This window comes from Salvelinus fontinalis, chromosome 36 (assembly GCF_029448725.1).
Source record: "Salvelinus fontinalis isolate EN_2023a chromosome 36, ASM2944872v1, whole genome shotgun sequence".
NCBI lineage: Eukaryota > Metazoa > Chordata > Actinopteri > Salmoniformes > Salmonidae > Salvelinus > Salvelinus fontinalis.
The window spans coordinates 12,526,140-12,547,304 of NC_074700.1; the positions used below are offsets into that span (position 1 = coordinate 12,526,140).

General features: G+C 40.3%; 1 protein-coding gene across 8 annotated transcripts in view; it reads left to right on the forward strand.

Moving 5' to 3' along the window:
- The window catches only part of LOC129835211 (neurexin-2-like), a 616,507-nt gene that overhangs the window by 327,977 nt on the left and 267,365 nt on the right, over window positions 1-21,165 (forward strand). For all 8 annotated transcript variants that reach the window (XM_055900712.1, XM_055900716.1, XM_055900714.1 and 5 more), the window contains one exon: window positions 6,460-6,477. In XM_055900712.1, coding sequence (XP_055756687.1) covers window positions 6,460-6,477 — 18 coding nt within the window. The remainder of the gene's footprint in view (window positions 1-6,459; window positions 6,478-21,165) is intronic.

Here is a 21,165-nt window from a genome sequence, read left to right on the forward strand (position 1 = left end):
AAACAACATCAAGATCCTGAAAACAATTAGTGAAATATTTTTTTCATATTGCCATCTTAAAATGTCAACTCATCAGCTAATGAAACATTAGCAGGTTTGCTGATGTCACTTGTTAAATCCACTTCAATCAGTGTAGATGAAGGGGAGGAGACAAGTTAAATAATTCATGTTAAGCCTTGTGAGAATTGAGACATGGATTGTGTACGTGTGCCATTCAGAGGGTGAATGGGTAAGACAAATATTTAAATGCCTTTGAACGGGGTATGGAAGTAGGTGCCAGGCGCACCGGTTTGTGTCAAGAACTGCAACGCCGCTGGGTTTTCCACGCTCAATAGTTTGCCGTGTGTATGTTCCAGGACATCCAGCCAACTTCACACAACTGTGGGAAGCATTGGAGTCAACATGGGCCAGCATCCCTGTGGAACACTTTCGACACCTTGTAGAGTCTATGCCCCATCGAATTGAGGCTGGGGGGGGGGGGGGGGGGGGGTGCTATATAATCAAACAATGTAGCTAGCATAAACTGGGACTAAGGCCTACTAAATATACCTTTAAATGTGTGGCCAACTGTACCTAGAGAGCCACTGTAGACAGTATATGTTTTCCAGTCAAGCCTCAACACAACTGATTAAAACTAATCAACGAATTATGATCTTCAATATAGACTGAGGACGTCATCATCATGAGCAAGTTGTCTTCTAGTTGTCTATTCTTTTTAACTCTGGTGTTTAAGGCTTGGGTGAAAGAAAAACAACATAAAATGATTTATGGTTAACTTGCATCTCAATAAAGTTTGACCTTGTGCACACATATTTCTCTGTCCTCAGTTTGATTGAGGGCATCACTCTTTCTTTTTGCCTGGTAACTGATTGTTTCAACAACAACAAAAAGAAAGAGATATAACTACATGAGCTATCGAATAGTTTAAAGCAATGAAAGATCTAATTGTGACAAAGAATGAATTGGCTACATTTATGAGAATAATACATTGCATTTGCTTACCTGATCAAGCTTGAAGACGATACACTCATTTATCACTCAGAAAAAAAGTGTTATCAGTAAGTGTCACCGCAAACATCTTCCCAGGGTGTTGATGCATCCTCTTCCAATGCAGCCAATGTGCAGAAGTGAAGTTTTGCTTTGACGTCAAGTCACCTCATATTGTTGCTAACGCCACCTTAGCTATTGTGCTAGCTAACATGCTACTGAACAGTGACGCTGGAATATTGACATTAAAAGACCGCAACGTCTTCACCTAAAAATATGTTTAAAAAATATTTGGCAAGTCATTAGTTAGTTAGCTAGCTACCAAATTAAGTGTGAAAGAATATGATAGTAAATGTTAGCAAGCTAGCTAGCTAAGCACTAGCCACTAGCTAGCCATTCAGTGGCGCTGACAGGTTGAAACTGATATAGCAAAAAAATGTCTTTCACTCTGTCCAATAAAACATGACATTGTTAACCAGGTATCAATTAGCTAACACATTTTAATGTTTAAATAATATGTTTAACCTGTTGGGGATGGGGGCGCTGTTTAGACTATTTATGCTAATTGGGTAATTTTTGAAACGGCTTCCCACAAAATCCTTGATCGTACAATATGCATATTATTATTATTATTGGATAGAAAACAGTCTATAGTTTCTATAGGAGTTGAAATTTTGTCTCTAAGTGGAACAGAGCCCATTCTACAGCAATTTCCCTGACATGGATTCAGATTTCAGAAATGTTGGCCACTGTTCTGAAGTCAGTTAAAAGGGCACTCTTATTGCTATGACTGTACGGACACTTCTTACGTCTTCCCCTGGATGCCTTTACGTGATGACGATTCCAATGGGGTCGATTGCGCGTTCACAGGCCCTATAAATCAAAAAACCCTGTAGCTAGCAAGTCTTTTCTTGGTGCGTCACGCGCGTGGAGGACACCGACCCTCTCCTGTTCCAAGCGTTAGTTTAGCCTGTTATATTTCTCCGGTCATCTTTTCACTCGTTATAGGAGTTAAAAACATCATAAGGTAGTTAATTTAAAGCGTTTTATAGCAATTTATATCCGTTTAGTGCGATTTTGGGACATTTATTTTTGCAACGATGTGAATAGTTGGGCACGCTTTTCAGTTCATCCCGAACGCTGTTGGCATTTCCACATGGCAAGAGGACAGCTTTCCACCAAAAGACGATTACTTCCAAGAAAGGATCCTTTGCCCAAGATACTGATGGAAGAACAGCTCAAGGTAGGACATTTTTATTATGATAAATCGTGTTTCTGTCGAAACATTTTAGTGGCTTAGGACGCCATGTTTTTTGACGTAGCTTCGCTTGGCGCAAACTGTATTGAAAAGTAAGGATAAATTAAAAAATGTAATTCCGCAATTGTATTAAGAATTAAATTGTCTATCAATCCCTGTCCACCCTATATTTTTTAGTCACGTTTATGAGTATTTATGTATAAGAGTAGATCACTGTCTAAGTGGCGCAAGGACTTTTTCTGACCAGCTGAGTTACATTTCACATTGTCTAACCATGATTTTGGTGGCTAAATATAAACGTTTTCGATCAAACTCTATATGTATTGTGTAATATGATGTTACAGGAGTGTCATCGGAAGAATTCTGAGAAGGTTAGTGAAAAAATTAATATCTTTTGGCGACGTTGACATCATCGCTCACTTTGGCTAGAATCAATGCTGGGCTGCTATGTGCTATGTGCTATGCTAATATAACGATTTATTGTGTTTTCGCTGTAAGACACTTAGAAAATCTGAAATATTGTCTGTATTCACAGTATCTGTGTCTTTCGATTCGTGTATGCTGTGTATTTTTACGAAATGTTTGATGATTAGTAAGTAGGTAAACACGTTGCTCTAAGTAGTTTTTCTATTCCATTTGTGATGGTGGGTGCAATTGTAACCTATGCCATCTACCTGAAATATGCACTTTTTTCTAACAAAACCTATCCCATACCATAAATATGTTATCAGACTGTCATCTAATGAGTTTTTTTGTTGGTTAGGGGCTATAAATATCTTAGTTTAGCCGAATTGGTGATGGCTACTGGTGTTGGTGGACAAATAAAAGATGGTGGATTATGCTAATGTGTTTTTAGGTAATAGATGTACATCTTTACATATTGTGTCTTCCCTGTAAAACATTTTAAAAATCGGACATGTTGACTGGATTCACAAGATCTGTTTCTTTCATTAGCTGTATTGGACTTTAATGTGTGAAAGTTAAATATTTAAAAAAAATATTTTTTTTGAATTTCGCGGCACTGGTTTTTCAGTGGGGGGGGGGGGGGGTGCCGCTAGCGCCACGCTGATCCTAGACAGGTTAAATAATAAGTTAGAGACTCACCGGACAACATTGGTAGGTAGCGAGATTGTTTGGTTCCATTTGCAACTGATATTTCTTCTCCCCCTGACTGCTCGTCAAAGGTTACTGTCTTGTGTTCACCAAAAACGACTTCTGGCGAACTGTTTGCCACTAGTGGCAATAAATACTATTGTTGCCAAAGGTTTGCCGCATATTCACCACTAGTGCAAACTTCTGGTTACATTTTGTGGCACACTACTTAGTTTGCAGCAAATTTGCCACAAACTTGCGGGAAGTTTGCAGCAAAAAAAATATTTTGGTAAGGGATACTGTTCACTAGTCTTAGCTTCCACCAGACTCTCTCTCCCTAGTGTTAGCCTCTAGCCACTAAAGTCGCTAATTCTGGTTATTTACTGTTTGTATTTGTATGCAAGTGATCACTAGACTCTCTCTCCCCAGTATGAACCTCTCTCCCCAGTGTTAGCCTCTAGCATATAAAGTAGCTAGCAGTGGTTATTTACCGTGCCGCAGGGGTCACCGGAGACATTACGAGCTTTGCCCTGCTCCCAGCAGACCTCCTTGTGTGATACACGGCCAATAAAGTGCACAGTTAGCCCCACACTATATCCCACTGTAGGCCTATAAAGATTGCAGCGGCTGTCGTGTGGTGATATTGCGTGGGCGCCTTGCTGTGTGTGTATGTCTTTATGTGTTTGTTTTGTCTGGTATAGCCTGGGACTTTGAACAGGGGATAGCAGTGTGAGCGTATTTGATTTTCTCTAGCTCTATTTCTTTCGGCCTGTTTTCTTTATTTTTGTTAGTTAGTTCGTTTGTTCTTCCTTTCTTTGTGCATTTTCTTCTTTCTCTATAACGGTCTTTGACTTTCTCTCTCGCTCTCTCTACGCTCTCTACTCTCTCAATCCATATCTCCTCCTCTCCCTGAGTGTGTTTGCTTTCGTGTGTTCGGTACGTGTCTGTTCTGTGTGACAGAACATTTTGTTCGTTCTTTTCTATTACCATGACATACTGAATAACATGCGGATGAGCAGCCTTCAGTGTCAATATCCCTGAACAAGACCTCAGAGACCAAGGCTATTGATGGGTCACATTCTTTCCGGAGTCATGTCCGTTGAACACACTCAAGGCTCTTCATGGGCCCTGGACCCTATACCAAGGACAAGTAAAAACACAGTAGGGCCAAGAGCTTGGTTTTCGATCTGTTCTGGCCTGCTTTGTGTGTGTGTGTGTATGTGTGTGTGTATGTGTGTGTATGTGTGTGTGTGTGTGTGTGTGTGTGTGTGTGTGTGTGTGTGTGTGTGTGTGTGTGTGTGTGTGTGTGTGTGTGTGTGTGTGTGTGTGTGTGTGTGTGAGGTTTGGAGAGAGACCGAAAACCCTTAGATTAAGGGCAAACCAGCCAGCTAGACAATATGGCTGCTCTTTCTTCATGGACACAGTGGACCTGGAGTATGTTATATACCCTTCTGCACACACACACAAACATACACAGGCACACACACACTCACACACAAACCTACCAACCACTTAACACCTGCCAATTGGCAAAGAGCTGCTCCCGTCCCATAATTGTGAATTTGACTACGGCAGCAGATCAATATTTCTGATGAAGAGAGATTGAGAAACAGCTTCCATGTCCAGGCCATCAGACTGTTAAAATAGACACCACTATTCCGCCTCCACTCAGTAACCCGCCCTGAACTTTAATCACTGTCCTAGCCGCCTACCACCATGTACTCATCCAAACTTAGTCTTTGCCCTAGCGCTAACAGCTGAATAAAATGATCCGTTTGATGATGAGTTGGCTATTTGAATCAGCTCTGTAGTGCCAAGGCAAACAACAAACGGTGCATCCAGGGGAGGCCCCAGGACCGAGTTTGGGAAACCCTGCTTTAGTCATTGAACACTGGTCACTTTAATAATGTTTACATACTGTTTCACCCACTTTATATGTATGTACTGTATTCTAGTCATGGCTCATCCTATGTGTAAAAAAAATAGTATGTTTGTATTTTTTTGTATTGTTTTTTATTGCTAGGTATTACTGCACTGTTGGCGCTAAAAATACAAGCATTTCACTGCACCTGTGATGACATCTGCAGATCTGTGTATGCTACAGTAACAATACACTTTTGATTTGATCTTGATATTGAAAGTTTCCATGTTTTATTCTAACAATTTGTGTCTGTTTATTAGATATAGAGCGAGTCCAGGGAGTGTACGTCTGGTCTGGGTTGCCATGTATTGAGCTGAGAGCCGAGAGGAGACAGTGGTACCAGCATCGCAGCCCCACAGATATTGATATCGAGCTGTCTGCATGGTTGAATAGTGATTCCTCCATCTCTCGCTCTCTCACTATCTCTTCTTATTTCCATCGCTCACTGGACTAGATCTGCCAGTCTGCTCTTGTTCCGTCCACCAAACCCCAGATGAGCTCTCACAGAACCTGGAATAAACTTAATGCAGTCACTCCCTACTCTCTCTCTTTCTCTCTCTAATTCTCTCGCTCTCGCTTGGGCAGGCTCCAATATGATTTGTTTATGGCGTCCGCTATTTCAGGGTTGTCAACGTTTTATTGAATGTCATTGACAGATGAGGACATAGTGATTGGGAATAGTGGCCAGATTCGGAGTGTGATAGCCGGACACAATTCACAAGCAATGGGAGAAACAATAGTGGAAATAAATGCAAAACAGCTTTTTCTCAGTATGGATTGACATCTAAAAACGCCTTCACGACTCTATTTAAAATGAGCGAGTGCGTCTTTCCGGATCCACGGAAAAAGTTTAAAGGTGCATTTGAAAATGAGAAGTTGAAAGATGTCGACTTGTCTGTTCTTTACAAGGAAGACTATGACACTGAAACTGCCCCGAGCTCTTTCCACAGACACATGTCAACAGACACATGTCAACAGCTAGCAGGTTTATATCATGTGTTGTTCTGTGGATACAAGTGTGACGATTGCTCTTCTTAATTGCTGTCTTCACCTCTCTCTCTCTCCCTCTTTCAGTATGTCATCCGTCTTGTGTATTAGTGTCAGGTTAGGGATGAACGGGGTTGTTCCACTGAAGTCTTGATTCGAGCTGTGAACTAAAATATATTTTCTCTCTCTCTTCTCTCTTTTGGTCTACCCACAGGTGACTCATCGCAGGGCGGTAAGTGGACAATCTATCTCTCTTCACCTTTTCTCTTGCTCGGTGCTTGACTTGGACTGAAATAGATGCCAGTACTCATTTTTGGGTGCAGGTAGTGTTTATATTTAGGTGCAGGAGCTCCACAATAGGTGCAGGAGCTCCACAATACTTTTGAGATAATATTCTACAAGAGGTTCAAGCAGTAGAAAAAAAGTGCTGGTATTCAGCTCCGGTGAGATCCTGCTCGAGTCAAGCGCTGCTCTTTCTCTGACACATGTACTGATGTTTTATGTCTGTGGCTGAGTATCAGCCACAGACAAGTAAGGGAAGTCAAAACCATAGTGCATAAAAGAGTACTTCAAAGTCTGTAAATGAATGAAAGTTTAACTGTTCTAATGACTCAAACATAGATACGTGTTTAACTGAGGTCTACATCAGTGGCGCCTGGTGGGAGGAGTTATAGGAGGACAGGCCCGGAATGGAACAAATGGAACAGAGTCAAACATGTGGTTTCCATATATTTGATGCGTTCCATTCCAGCCATTACAACGAGCCCGTCCTCCTGTAGCTCCTCCCACCAGCCTCCACTGGTCTATATAGCAGAACAGGCACAACTCGGAGGTTTAACTGAAGGCCTAAGGTTAGTGCGTATAATATAAAGGGAATGGCCAGTTCCAAATATCTGCGGAAGAGAGTCTACAGAGATACTGTACATAAAAACATTTTAAGCAGAAACATGATTAAGCATAAGTATGATCATGTAACATGATTAGTTTTAAATATATGCATTGTACATAGTATATTCTAGCATAACATGTTACCTGGGGGAATCCATTTCACCTCTGCTGGACAGAGGTGCTATGACCCAACACACCCCTCCAATTCAGGATAATAGGACGTGCCAATTAGCAGCACACCCTTTAACACCCTCTAGAAGAAAGCCGGAAAAAAAAGTAGAACATAGAAAAACAGTTTGTTAGATGAAGATACCGTTGCAAATATACATCTACGAGCATGCACTAAACGAATAAATCATATATGTAATGATTCACTAAATGTGTGTCTTTTTGATATTTGAAATTGAAAACATGTTGGGTCATCACTTGATTGGACACTACATTTTTGGCACTTTAAATTGCAAAAGATAGGGATATTTACCTGTATGGCTACATGTGGCCGTCATACCCGCTTACACACAAACATACCAAAAAAATATATATAATAATCATAATCAACACTCCACTTGGGAATCCAAAATCCTAATGTGCCACTTCAAACCAGTCATATTGATTTGCCTCTTGAACTTTTCTCACAGAGGTGAAAGACAACTTTAAGGGGAGTGCAATTACCATTCATTTGTGTTGTGAGGCTGCAGGATTTTTGCCTTGGTGTCGGTGAGAGGAGCTCACTCGCCTCACATGGCAGCTCTCAGTGGATCGTGAGCAATCCCAAGAATTGTGATTGTGAACTATATAGGTTTCAATCAATCATGGCTGGTTGGGGCACAGCAATTGACAACATTAACCTCTAACGAGCCTCTACCCCGGATCCGGGAGCACCCCCCACCCCCCCCACACTGATTAGCATCGCTAGCATAGCGTCACAATTAAATAGTAGCATCTAAATATCATTAAATCACAAGTCCAAGACACCTAATGAAAGATACAGATCTTGTGAATAAAGCCACCATTTCAGATTTTTAAAATGTTTTACAGGGAAGACACAATATGTAAATCTATTAGCTAAACACGTTAGCAAAAATCACAATTTTTCTTTGTCCACCATTTTCTCTCAACACCAGTAGCTATCACCAATTCGGCTAAACTAAGATATTGATAGCCACTAACCAAGAAAAAACCTCATCAGATGACAGTCTGATAACATATGTATGGTATAGGATAGGTTTTGTTAGAAAAATGTGCATATTTCAGGTAGATATCATAGTTTACAATTGCACCCACCGTCACAAATGGACTAGAATAAATACATAGAGCAACGTGTATTACCTAATTACTAATCATCAAACATTCGTAAAAATACACAGCATACACTAATCGAAAGACACAGATCCTGTGAATACAGACAATATTTCAGATTTTCGAAGTGTCTTACAGCGAAAACACAATAAATCGTTATATTAGCATACCACATACGCAAACGTTACCCGAGCACTGATTCTAGCCAAAGAGAGCGATATCGTATCATCGCCAAAATATATTAATTTTTTCACTAACCTTCTCAGAATTCTTCAGATGACACTCCTGTAACATCATATTACAACATACATATACAGTTTGTTCGAAAATGTGCATATGTAGCCACCAAAATCATGGTTAGACAATGACAAAAGTAGCACAGCTGGTCAGAAAATGTCGTGCACCATATTAGACAGTGATCTAGTCTTATACATAAATACTCATAAACTTGACTAAAAAATATAGGGTGGACAGCGATTGATAGACAATTTAATTCTTAATACAATCGCGGAATTACATTTTTTTAATTATCCTTACTTTTCAATACAGGTTGCGCCAAGCAAAGCTACATCTAACAAAATGGCAGAACGTGCGTTTGACATTTTTCTACAGAACAACGATTTATCATCTTAAATATTTCTTACTATGAGGCGATCTTCCATCAGATTCTTGGGCAATGAATCCTTTCTTGGGTCTAATCTTCTTTTGGTCGAAAGATGTCCACTTGTCCGTCGAAATGCTCACTAACGTGCGACCGGGACCCCGAAACGTGCCCGGAGCTTCAAAGTCTACTACAAAGCAATGCCTCAAAATCGCACTAAACGGATATAAATTGCTATAAAACGGTTTAAATTAACTACATTATGATGTTTCTAACACCTATAACGAGTAAAAACATGACCGACGCTATATTACTGGCTAAACCAAGACATGGAAAAAGGCCAGTCAGATATCCTTCTTGCGTTGAGCGCAGACTCCAAAGGAATCCTACTTCCGGTCTTTGGTCATTTATAGAGCCTGTGATTGAGCAATAGACTCCATTCAAATTGTCATCACTTACTGACATCTAGTGGAAGGCGTGGGCAGTGTTTGTATCTCATAGGATTAACAGAGACTTTAAAAACTGATCTGGAACCAGAGGCCAAGATGTCTAAATCTCACACACTGGGAGGAAAAGTGCTGTAGAATGAGTTCTGTTCCACTCAGAGACATAATTAAAACGGCTATAGAAACTAGAGAGTGTTTTCTATCCAATAATAACAATAATATGCATATTGTACGAGCAAGAATTGAGTACTAGGCAGTTTAATCTGTAGAGTTAATTATGCTAATGCGAAATAGCACCCCCTATAGTTGCAAGAAGTTATTAACAGCTCAGGGCTAGTGATTAATAAGACTGAACTAGATTTATGATAATTCAATAATCAATATTGTGTTGCATAATTAACCAATAGCCTGACAATTGAACAACTTTTACAAATGAAGTACAAAGATACCTTTTGATTTTCTTTATTAACCTGTCTAGGATCAGCGTGGCGCTAGCGGCACACCCCCCCCCCCCCCACTGAAAAACCAGTGCCGCGAAATTCAAAAAAAATATATTTTTAAAATATTTAACTTTCACACATTAAAGTCCAATACAGCTAATGAAAGACACAGATCTTGTGAATCCAGTCAACATTTCCGATTTTTAAAATGTTTTACAGGGAAGACACAATATGTAAAGATGTACATCTATTACCTAAAAACACATTAGCATAATCCACCATCTTTTATTTGTCCACCAACACCAGTAGCCATCACCAATTCGGCTAAACTAAGATATTTATAGCCCCTAACCAACAAAAAAACTCATTAGATGACAGTCTGATAACATATTTATGGTATGGGATAGGTTTTGTTAGAAAAAAGTGCATATTTCAGGTAGACTTCATAGTTTACAATTGCACCCACCATCACAAATGGACTAGAATAATTACAATGAGCAACGTGTTTACCTAACTACTAATCATCAAACATTTCGTAAAAATACACAGCATACACGAATCGAAAGACACAGATCCTGTGAATACAGACAATATTTCAGATTTTCTAAGTGTCTTACAGCGAAAACACAATAAATCGTTATATTAGCTTAGCACATAGCAATTAGCAGCCCAGCATTGATTCTAGCCAAAGTGAGCGATAAAAGTCAACATCGCCAAAAGATATTAATTTTTTCACTAACCTTCTCAGAATTCTTCCGATGACACTCCTGTAACATCACATTACAACATGCATATACAGTTTGATCGAAAATGTTTATATTTAGCCACCAAAATCATGGTTAGACAATGTGAAATGTAACTCAGCTGGTCAGAATTTGTCCTTGCGCCACTTAGACAGTGATCTACTCTTATACATAAATACTCATAAACGTGACTAAAAAATATAGGGTGGACAGGGATTGATAGACAATTTAATTCTTAATACAATTGCGTTATTACATTTTTTAATTTATCCTTACTTTTCAATACAATTTGCGCCAAGCGAAGCTACGTCAAAAAACATGGCGTCCTAAGCCACTAAAATGTTTCGACAGAAACACGATTTATCATAATAAAAATGTCCTACCTTGAGCTGTTCTTCCATCAGTATCTTGGGCAAAGGATCCTTTCTTGGGAGAAATCGTCTTTTGGTGGAAAGCTGTCCTCTTGCCATGTGGAAATGTCAACTGCGTTCGGGATGAACTGAAAAGCGTGCCCAACTTTTCACATCGTTGCAAAAATAAATGTCCCAAAATCGCACTAAACGGATATAAATTGCTATAAAACGCTTTAAATTAACTACTTCATGATGTTTGTAACTCCTATAACGAGTGAAAAGATGACCGGAGAAATATAACAGGCTAAACTAACGCTTGGAACAGGAGAGGGTCGGTGTCTTCCACGCGCGTTACGCAGCAAGAAAAGACTTATTAGCTAAAGGTTTTTTTCATTTGTAGGGCCTGTGAACGAGCAATCGACCCCGTTGGAATCGTCATCACGTAAAGGCATCCAGGGGAAGACGTAAGAAGTGTCCGTATAGTCATAGCAACGACAGTGCCCTTTTAACTGACTTCAGAAAAGTGGCCAACATTTCTCAAATCTGACTCCATGTCAGGGAAATTGCTGTAGAATGGGCTCTGTTCCACTTAGAGACAAAATTTCAACTCCTATAGAAACTATAGACTGTTTTCTATCCAATAATAATAATAATATGCATATTGTACGATCAAGGATTTTGTGGGAAGCCGTTTAAAAAATTAGCCACATTAGCATAAATAGTCTAAACAGCGCCCCCATCCCCAACAGGTTAAGACATCCTCTATGTCAAATCTTAGCCAGACCACCCAACCAGCCCGAGCCACCTCCACGTCCGACCCCCACTAGTCTAGTGAATTTTGGCCCATTCCTCCTGACTGAGCTGGTGTAACTGAGTCAGGTTTGTAGGCCTCCTTGCTCGCACACACTTTTTCAGTTCTGACCACAAATGTTCTGTAGGATTGACGTCAGGGCTTTGGGATGGCCAAGCCAATACCTTGACTTTGTTGTCCTTAAGCCATTTTGCCACAACTTTGGAAGTATGCTTGGGTTCACTGTCCATTTGGAAGACTCATTTGCGACCAAGCTTTAACTTCCTGACTAATGTCTTGAGATGTTGCTTCAATATATCCACACAAATTTCCTACCTCATGATGCCATCTATTTTGTGAAGTGCACCAGCCCCTCCTGCAGCAAAGCACCCCCACAACCTGATACTGCCACCCCCGTGCTTCACGGTTGGGTTGGTGTTCTTCAGCTTGCAAGCATCCTCCTTTTTCCTCCAAACATAACAATGGTCATTATGGCCAAACAGTTTTATTTTTGTTTCATCAGACCAGAGGACATTTCTCCAAAAAGTAAGATCTTTGTCCCCATGTGCAGTTGCAAACCATAGTCTGGCTTTTTTTATGGCGGTTTTGGAGCAGTAGCTTCTTCCTCTTTGAGCGCCCTTTCAGGTTATGTCAATATAGGACTCATTTTACTGTGGATATAGATACTTTTGTACCTGTTTCCTCCAGCATCTTCACAAGGTCCTTTGCTGTTGTTCTGGGATTGACTTGCACTTTTCGCACCAAAGTACGTTCCTCTCTAGGAGACATAACGCGTCTCCTTCCTGAGCGGTATGACAGCTGTGTGGTCCCACGGTGTTTATACTTGCGTACTATTGTTTGTACAGATGAACGTGGTACCTTCAGGCGTTTGGAAATTGCTCCCAAGGATGAGGTCTTTGCTGATTTCTTTTGATTTTCCCATGATGTCAAGCAAAGAGGCACTGAGTTTGAAGGTAGGCTTTTGAATACATCTACAGGTACACCTCCAATTGACTCAAATTATGTCAATTAGCCTATCAGAAGCTTCTAAAGCCCTGACATAATTTTCTGGAATTTTCCAAGCTGTTTAAAGGCACAGTCAACTTAGTGTATGCACACTTTTGACCCACTGGAATTGTGATACAGTGAATTATAAGTGAAATAATCTGTCTGTAAACAGTTGTTGGAAAAATTGCTTGTGTCATGCACAAAGTAGATGCCCTAACTGACTTGCCAAAACTATAGTTTGTTAACAAGACATTTGTGGAGTGGTTGAAAAACAAGTTTTATTGACTCCAACCTATGTGTATGTAAACTTCCGACTTCAACAGTACATACAGAAACAGTCAGGGGTGAAAGTAGATTTATTGTCTTACCGGTACGGGACACCCAAGTTCACGCACAATTTATTTTTAATACGACAAAAATGGCAGGGTAGCCTACTCTGCTGACACTGACAAACAGATCAAACAAATAGGTTTTCTGATTCATATAATTGGCCTACGAAAAGAGACACAAACACAATTTTGACGTCCATCTAACCTGGAGGAGGAAATTATTGTCCATAACCAACAAAACTGGCCTTGACTCAATGATAAAGACAGTGAATATGCACACTCACTAGCCGATGTTCTCCGTCGGTACCAATACGATAGGCTACTGTTTGCTCAATTAAGTTAAGAAGTTTGATAACTAGAATACACAATGGAGTCTTTTCATTGTCATCTCTTTACAGCAATAGCCGTTTGCTTTCCAAACAGTTTTTCCGTGATTGTATTTTTAAATATTGCTACACGCCTAGCTGGGTCTCTCTGCTTTCACTGACTCTTGCAACTCAATAATCATCTATTTGGTATTTGCAGCGTGCGCTGCCCAAATTGCGGGCCCTTCCGACTGTAGGCTATGTGATTTTAAAATAACCCACAGCTTTAAAAAAAAAAAAATAAGATAATGATCCTCTGTGGCCAAATCATTCCCTCTTGTGTAATATCCTATTTTGAATGATTGTATTTATTTCTGTATAGACAGGAGTCAGCTAATTAGGCTACATCATTTTGGCAATTCAATTTACTTTAGGGAAAGCTTCCCCTGGGCTTATGGTCACCGCCTATGCCTTTTAATGTTGCATAAACACAACCAGTCATGATGTTTTTATCTGATTGTCAAACTATCACTTAACAAAGGCGCTCCTGTGGGCTACCCGCACGTATTCTTCCACTCACAAAATAACTTCCGCATCAAAACCCCAACAGTGCAATCACTGTTCATCCCATTTTGATGAATGGAAAGAGATCTGTTACAAAACACCTGCGTGTATTGAATGACATTCTGTGATTTGTCATTAGGCCTACACTTGTAACCTGAATTGATTCATCCACTGTTTTCCACTGGCCGTTCGGTCTCGGCCACTCACCGCCACCGGCCACTCATCTCCGCCTTGACCAAATGTAAGTGTTCTCCTCAAACCACAATGCAATTTGGGAGTGCATATCAACCGGTTTCAAGTGATTTCGAAAATTGTTCATGCAGCTGACATGCAGCAATATTTAATAACTGTAAGATCCTATACTTTTTTAGGCATGTTTTAATTGTGATAGGCTCACGTTTTACCGGTTGAGCGTACCCCCACTATTTATTTTGCCAGGACGCAGTAACAGACCGTACCGCCTTCTTTCACCACTGGAAACAGTACATCCTCCATATAATTCATCTCATAGGCCTAGTAGTACTGTAGAGCTCTTTTAACTTGAACACGATATAGCTGGGTTCGTACCGTCCTGCCCCTAGAGGCCCACAGCCCTGAAGCGCCCCAACCCAACACACCCTACTTCAGCTTTAGGATCTTAGGGAAACATTGGTTTCCGGTGTGTTAGGCCAAAGCCAAAGTGACAACCAACAGCACGTCAGGTATAGGTCTGACCAGCCCAGCGGGTAGGAATTGCCTAAACGGGTATCTCCCATGACGTGGGTATGTTTTCACAACAGACTCCTTTTGTCGTTCAGTATCCATATAAGGCATCCATTCCAGACCCTATGTAAGTTGCACAGTATACCCTCAATCTTGTAATAAATCAAATCTAGTGATTCATAACTTGACATTTATTTTATCCATTGTGGGAAGATAAACAACCTTCCAATTAATGGCAATTCATTTCTTAGCCACGTCGTGGGAGATACCTATTTAGATAGCAAGATGCCACCGACAGAAAGGGACACCTCGCTTCTAGTCCTTAGGAAACTATGCAGTATTTCATTTTTTCTGTATTATTTCTTACATTGTTAGCCTAGAAAATCTTAAGTGTTATTACATACAGCCAGGAAGAACTATTAGATATCAGAGGGATGTCAACTTACCAGCACAATGACCAGGAATACGACTTTCCCGAAGCGGATCCTTTGTTCGAAACACCCAAGGCATTCAAACTGATTCCAGAGGGTGACCCAAAACAATGTCGCTGCAGAAGAGCGGCCTTCTGGTCAAACTTCGGAGGCGTGCACACCGCTTCTGAGTATTTTACTCGCTAATGTCCAGTCTCTAGATTACAAGGTAGACGAAATTAGAGCTAGGTTTGCTTCCCAGAGAGACAGCAGAGATTGTAATACACTCTGTTTCACGGAAACATGGCTCTCTAAGGACATGCTGTCAGAGTCGATACAGCCACCGGGATTCTTTGTGCATCGCGTCGACAGGAATAAACATCTCTCCGGGAAGAAGGAGGGCGTGGGTGTATGTTTAATGATTAACGGCTCATGGTGTAATTGTAACACCATACAGCAACTCAAGTCCTTCTATTCACCTGACCTAGAATTCCTCACAATCAAATGCTGTTGTATTATCTCCCAAGATATATATATATATATATATATATATATATATATATATATATATATATATATATATATATATATATATATATATATACATATTATATATCCAAAATTTGAGGACAAGGCTACCTAAATTCTGTTCAGCATATTGATTGTAGTACCCGGGCTGGCAAAACACTGGATCACTGCTACTCTAAATTCCGTGATGAATACAAGGCCCTCCTCCGCCCTCCGTTCGGGAAATCTGACCACGACTCCATTTAGCTTCTCCCCTCCTATAGGCAGAAACACAAACAGGATGTACCCGTGACAAGGACCATTCAAAGCTGGTCTGACCAATCGGAATCCACGCTTCAAGATTGTTTTGATCACTGTTTTGATCCTCAACACTGGGGCCTCACAAGGATACATGCTAAGCCCCCACCCGTACTCCCTGTTCACCCATGACTGTGTGGCCATGCACGCCTCCAACTCGATCATCAAGTTTGCAAACGACACAACAGTAGTAGGCTTGATCAGCAACAACGACGAGACAGCCTATAGGGAGGAGGTGAAGGCACAACCTCTCACTCAACATCAACAAAACAAAGGAGATGATCGTGGACTTCAGGAACCAGCCGATGGGACAACAGTGGAGAAGTGGAAAGTTTTAAGTTCTTCGGCATACACATCACGGACAAACTGAAATGGTCCACCCACACAGACAGTGTGGCGAAGAAGGCGTAACAAGAGGCTGAAGAAATGTTGCTTGTCACCTAAAACCCTCATAAACTTTTACAGATGCACAATTGAGAGCATCCTGTCAGGCTGTATCACTGCCTGGTACGGCAACTGCACCGCCCACAAACACAGGGCTCCCCAGAGGGTGGTGCGGTCTGCACAACACATCACCGGGGGCAAACTACCTGCCCTCCAAGACACCTACAGCACCCAATGTCACAGGAAGGCCAAAATGATTATTAAGGACAACAACCACCCGAGGCGAGGTCAGTACAGGTGCATCAAAGCTGGGACCGAGAGACTAAAAAATAGCTTCTATCTCAAGGCCATCAGACTGTTAACTTCTCTGCGCTACGGATCCCTTTTACGGGATCATTTTCCTAAACAACCGCTGAATTGCAGGGCGCAGAATATTACAAAAAATATTTATAATTATGCAATCACAAGTGAAATATACCAAAACACAGCGTAGCTTGTTGTTAATCCACCTATCGTGTCAGATTTTGAAAATATGCTTTACAGAGAAAGAAATCCAAGCTTTTGTGAGTGTATCAATCAATGCTAGAACAGCTAGCCCCAAATTAGCATGGTCACGAAAGTCAGAAAAGCAATAAAATGTATCCCTTATCTTTGATAATCTTCAGATGTTTGCACTCGCGAGACTCCCAGTTACACAATAAATGTTATTTTTGTTCAATAAATATTACTTTTATAACAAAAAAACGCCATTTGGGTTGCGCGTTATGTTCAGAAAACTACAACCTCGTTCCGGTCCTGAAAGGCAGAAGAAAATTCCCAAACGTATCAGATTCAAAAATATTACTAAAAATATGTATAATCATGCAATCACAAGTGAAATATACCAAAACACAGTTTAGCTTGTTGTTAATCCACCTATCGTGTCAGATTTAAAATATGCTTTGCAACGAAAGCAATCTAAGCTTTTGTGAGTGTATCAATCAATGCTAGAACAGTTAGCCTTATATTAGCTTGGTTAGCTTTGTCACGAAAGTCAGAAAAGCAATAAAATGAATCGCTTACCTTTGATAATTGTAACGGCTGTCAATGTCGTTCTCCTCCTCAGACGAGGAGGAGCATGGATCGGACCAAGATGCGGAGTAGGAGGTATTCATGATTTTAATGGCAAACCAACAAACACTACAAATAAACAAAACAACAAACGTGACTAACCTGCAACAGTCCTGTGTGGCCCAAACGCTAACACAGGAAACAAACACCCACAAAACACCAGTGAAACCCTGGCTGCCTTAGTATGACTCTCAATCAGAGACAAACGATACACACCTGTCTCTAATTGAGAATCATACCAGGCCGAACACAAAACCCAACATAGAAATACAAAACATAGACTGCCCACCCAACACTCACGCCCTGACCAATAAAGACATACAAAACAAGAGAAAACAGGTCAGGAACGTGACAATAATCTTCGGATGTTTGCACTCACGAGACTCCCAGTTACACAACAAATGTTCTTTTTGTTCGATAAATATTACTTTTATAACAAAAAAAACGGCATTTGGGTTGCACGTTATATTCAGAAAACCAAAGCCTCGTTCCGTTCGACGAAAATTCCAAAAAGTATCAGTAATGGTCGTAGAAACATGTCAAATGTTTTTTAGAATCAATCCTCAGGTTGTTTTTAACAAACATAATCGATAATATTTAAACCGGACCGTAACCTACTCAATAAGAGAGAAAAAGAAAATGGAGGGCTACCCTCTCGTGCGCAGGAACTAATCTGACTACTTTTGAAAAATCTCGCTCATTTTTCAAAATTAAAGCCTGAAACTATGTCTAAAGCCTGGTCACAGCCTGAGGAAGCCATTGGAAAATGAATCTGGTTGATACCCCTTTAAATGGAAGAAAGACGAGCCAGGAAACACAGATTAAAAAAATAAAATAATCACTTCCGGGTTAGATTTTCTCAGGTTTTCGCCTGCAGAATCAGTTTTGTTATACTCACAGACAATATTTTGACAGTTTTGGAAACTGTGGAGTGTTTTCTATCCTAATCTGTAAATTATATGCATATTCTACGATCTGAACCTGAGAAATAGTCCGTTTACCTTGGGAACGTTATTTTAAAAAATAAAACAAATCTGACCCCTAGCGTCAAGAGGTATTAAACAGCCATGACTAACACAGAGAGGCTGCTGCCTACATACAGACTCGCAATCATTGGTTACTCTAACAAATGGATCACTAGTCACTTTATTCATTCCACTTTAATAATGATGTTTACATATCTTGCATTACTCATCCATATGTAGATATTGGATTTTATACCATCTATTGCATCTCGTCTGTGCCGCTCGATCATTGCTCATCCATATATTTATATGTACATATTCTTATTCCATCCCTTAGATTTGTGTGTATTAGGTAGTTGTTGTTGAATTGTTAGATTAATTGTTGGATATTGCTGCACTGTCGGCACTAGAAGCACAAGCATTTCGCTACACTCACAATAACATCTGCTAACCATGTGTATGTGACCAATACAATTAGATTTGATTTGATTTGAAATGCTAGCTTACACAGTTTTTTCTGATAACATTCTCCAGTATCAACATTTCTAAGCAAACAAAACAGGGATAAGGGAGAATCTGTAGGCATGCTGAGATAAAAGAGCATAGTCTTTTTCAGAATTCAGCCAGCCTTCACAAGACCATAGCATGTTCAAACATGTCCCCTTTTGTGTTTTAAACCTCCAGCAGAAGAATAACATTTCTGAGTGCATGATAGTCAGTTCCACTGGCATAATAGTATGCTCTATGGATGGTCTTGCACTGCAGTAATTTACGTCTGAGATGATATGAACATGACTGGGTCTTCAAACACATCTGTATCCATTCATCATCAACAATACCGTCTCCCAGGTCCTTCTCACATTATTGTTATACATGTTTTGTGTCATCGGGAAAAGTCTATATCAACACTTGATACAGTTTGGAAATGAACTTTAGAGGTTTTTCAGACTGCCATAAATTGTTTTAATCTTTGAAGCTTGCTGGTCCCGTGTTTACTGCACAGAGATAATAATGTGTTGTATCTGCAAAAGTTCACCTCTGCGCTGTCAGACTGGTTTTCCCTGGCTGTCTGGCCCTGATGAGACCCCTGTCACCATCTGACCCTGTTTAGATAAAGCTTGACAAATAATTACCTTGGTGTACTTTTATACATTATATTATCCAAGAAGAGAATCAATGGTTCAATAATGGAAATGACCATTATTCCCAGATCTCAGACTGTAGTCTACCCATCAACTCAAGATGGGACTTTGTATCCATTCACTGATTGTTATAATATACTGCAGAATTCACCTCAGCTCCATAGACTGGTCTTCCCTGGCTGTCTGACCCTGCAGGGGTACCTGTCACCATCTGATCCTGCTAAGATATGATGAGCATAGTATTGTGTACTGATTGTGTACCATGACAGTGACGCAGTGTAGAGCTGGCTATACCGTGTCAGTGTAAAAAGTAGGGAATTAGCTAGGGAAACTGACAGTTCATAATGTTACATTGCGATACTGATTAATAAAAACTCACATTGCGCTGACAAAAATGTAGAATATCGGTTTTCAATAGTTTGACCGCTGGTTTCATCATTTGATTCAGGTCTAGGGTGAGTGAGACAAAAATAATAGCTCAAGTTAGTGAGCAAGCTGGCTAACGTTAGCCAACTTTTGGCTAGCTCTGAATAATGCTACATCATCGAATTTACTTCTGTTGAAATGGGACAAAACGAAGGATATACAACATTTAAATACACACAACAGCTGTTAGATATTACTTCCTGACAGATAGCTAGAGGCTAGCTAGAGCTTAACTGGCTGTGGTAACTACTAGCTAGCTAACGAGCTGCTAGTATTTAATTCACTTCAGTTGAGAGGGGATGAAACATTAGCGAAAGTAATATGTCAGTTACACTACTAGCTCAGCACTGGGAATACATTTTGTTTTCCTGTCAAACAGCTAGCTAGATCAGTCAACTAAAGAGTAGCCAGATTCTGCTCTGCTTGCTTTTACAACTCTGAGAAAACGCGCAACACAGACAGCAGCTGCCTCTGTTTATCTCTCCCGCGCTGGTCTTATATGCCATCCTTTCAGAAGCTTTGCCTTCACACCGACTGTCCGCACACTCTGTGGTGTCCAGACGTCCTAAATCCAGCTAGCTGAAATCGTAAAACAGCCTACCAGATCACTCTGTGGCGTCCAAATGGTCCTAAAGCACACTGGTTTTGTATCACAGTGCAATGATAAAACTGGGGGGGACAATAATGCCCCTGATTTAGAGAGCAAGCTTCAGCCTTAAACATTTAAGACCATTTATGCTAAAAACTTTGAGCTTTCTTTTAAAAAATATTGTCTGCCTCCCATCTCCCACAATGTCATTTGTTTCAATCAGTTTTTCGGAAACTTAGTTCCCAGAATGTAACTGAATCAAGGGTAAAAAGCATGGGCAATCCAAGCTTTTTGTCACTGCTAATGTGTTTTACATCACTTAAGTATTTATTAAGACTACACCTCGAGTATGTATCTCATCTGCTGATATGCTACTGCACACTAGCTTTATAGTAGCATATCATTTGGAATCAGTGATGGAGTGTGTGAGTGTTTGCACATGCTTTAGTGTGTGAGCCTACCTGCGTCTTTGTGTGTAATGACAGGCTAATGCAGTGTTTCCCAAACTCTCTGTATGTTTTGGTTTTTGCCCTAACACTACACAGCTGATTAAAATAATCAAAGCTTGATGATTATTTGAATCAGCTGTGTAGTATTTTGG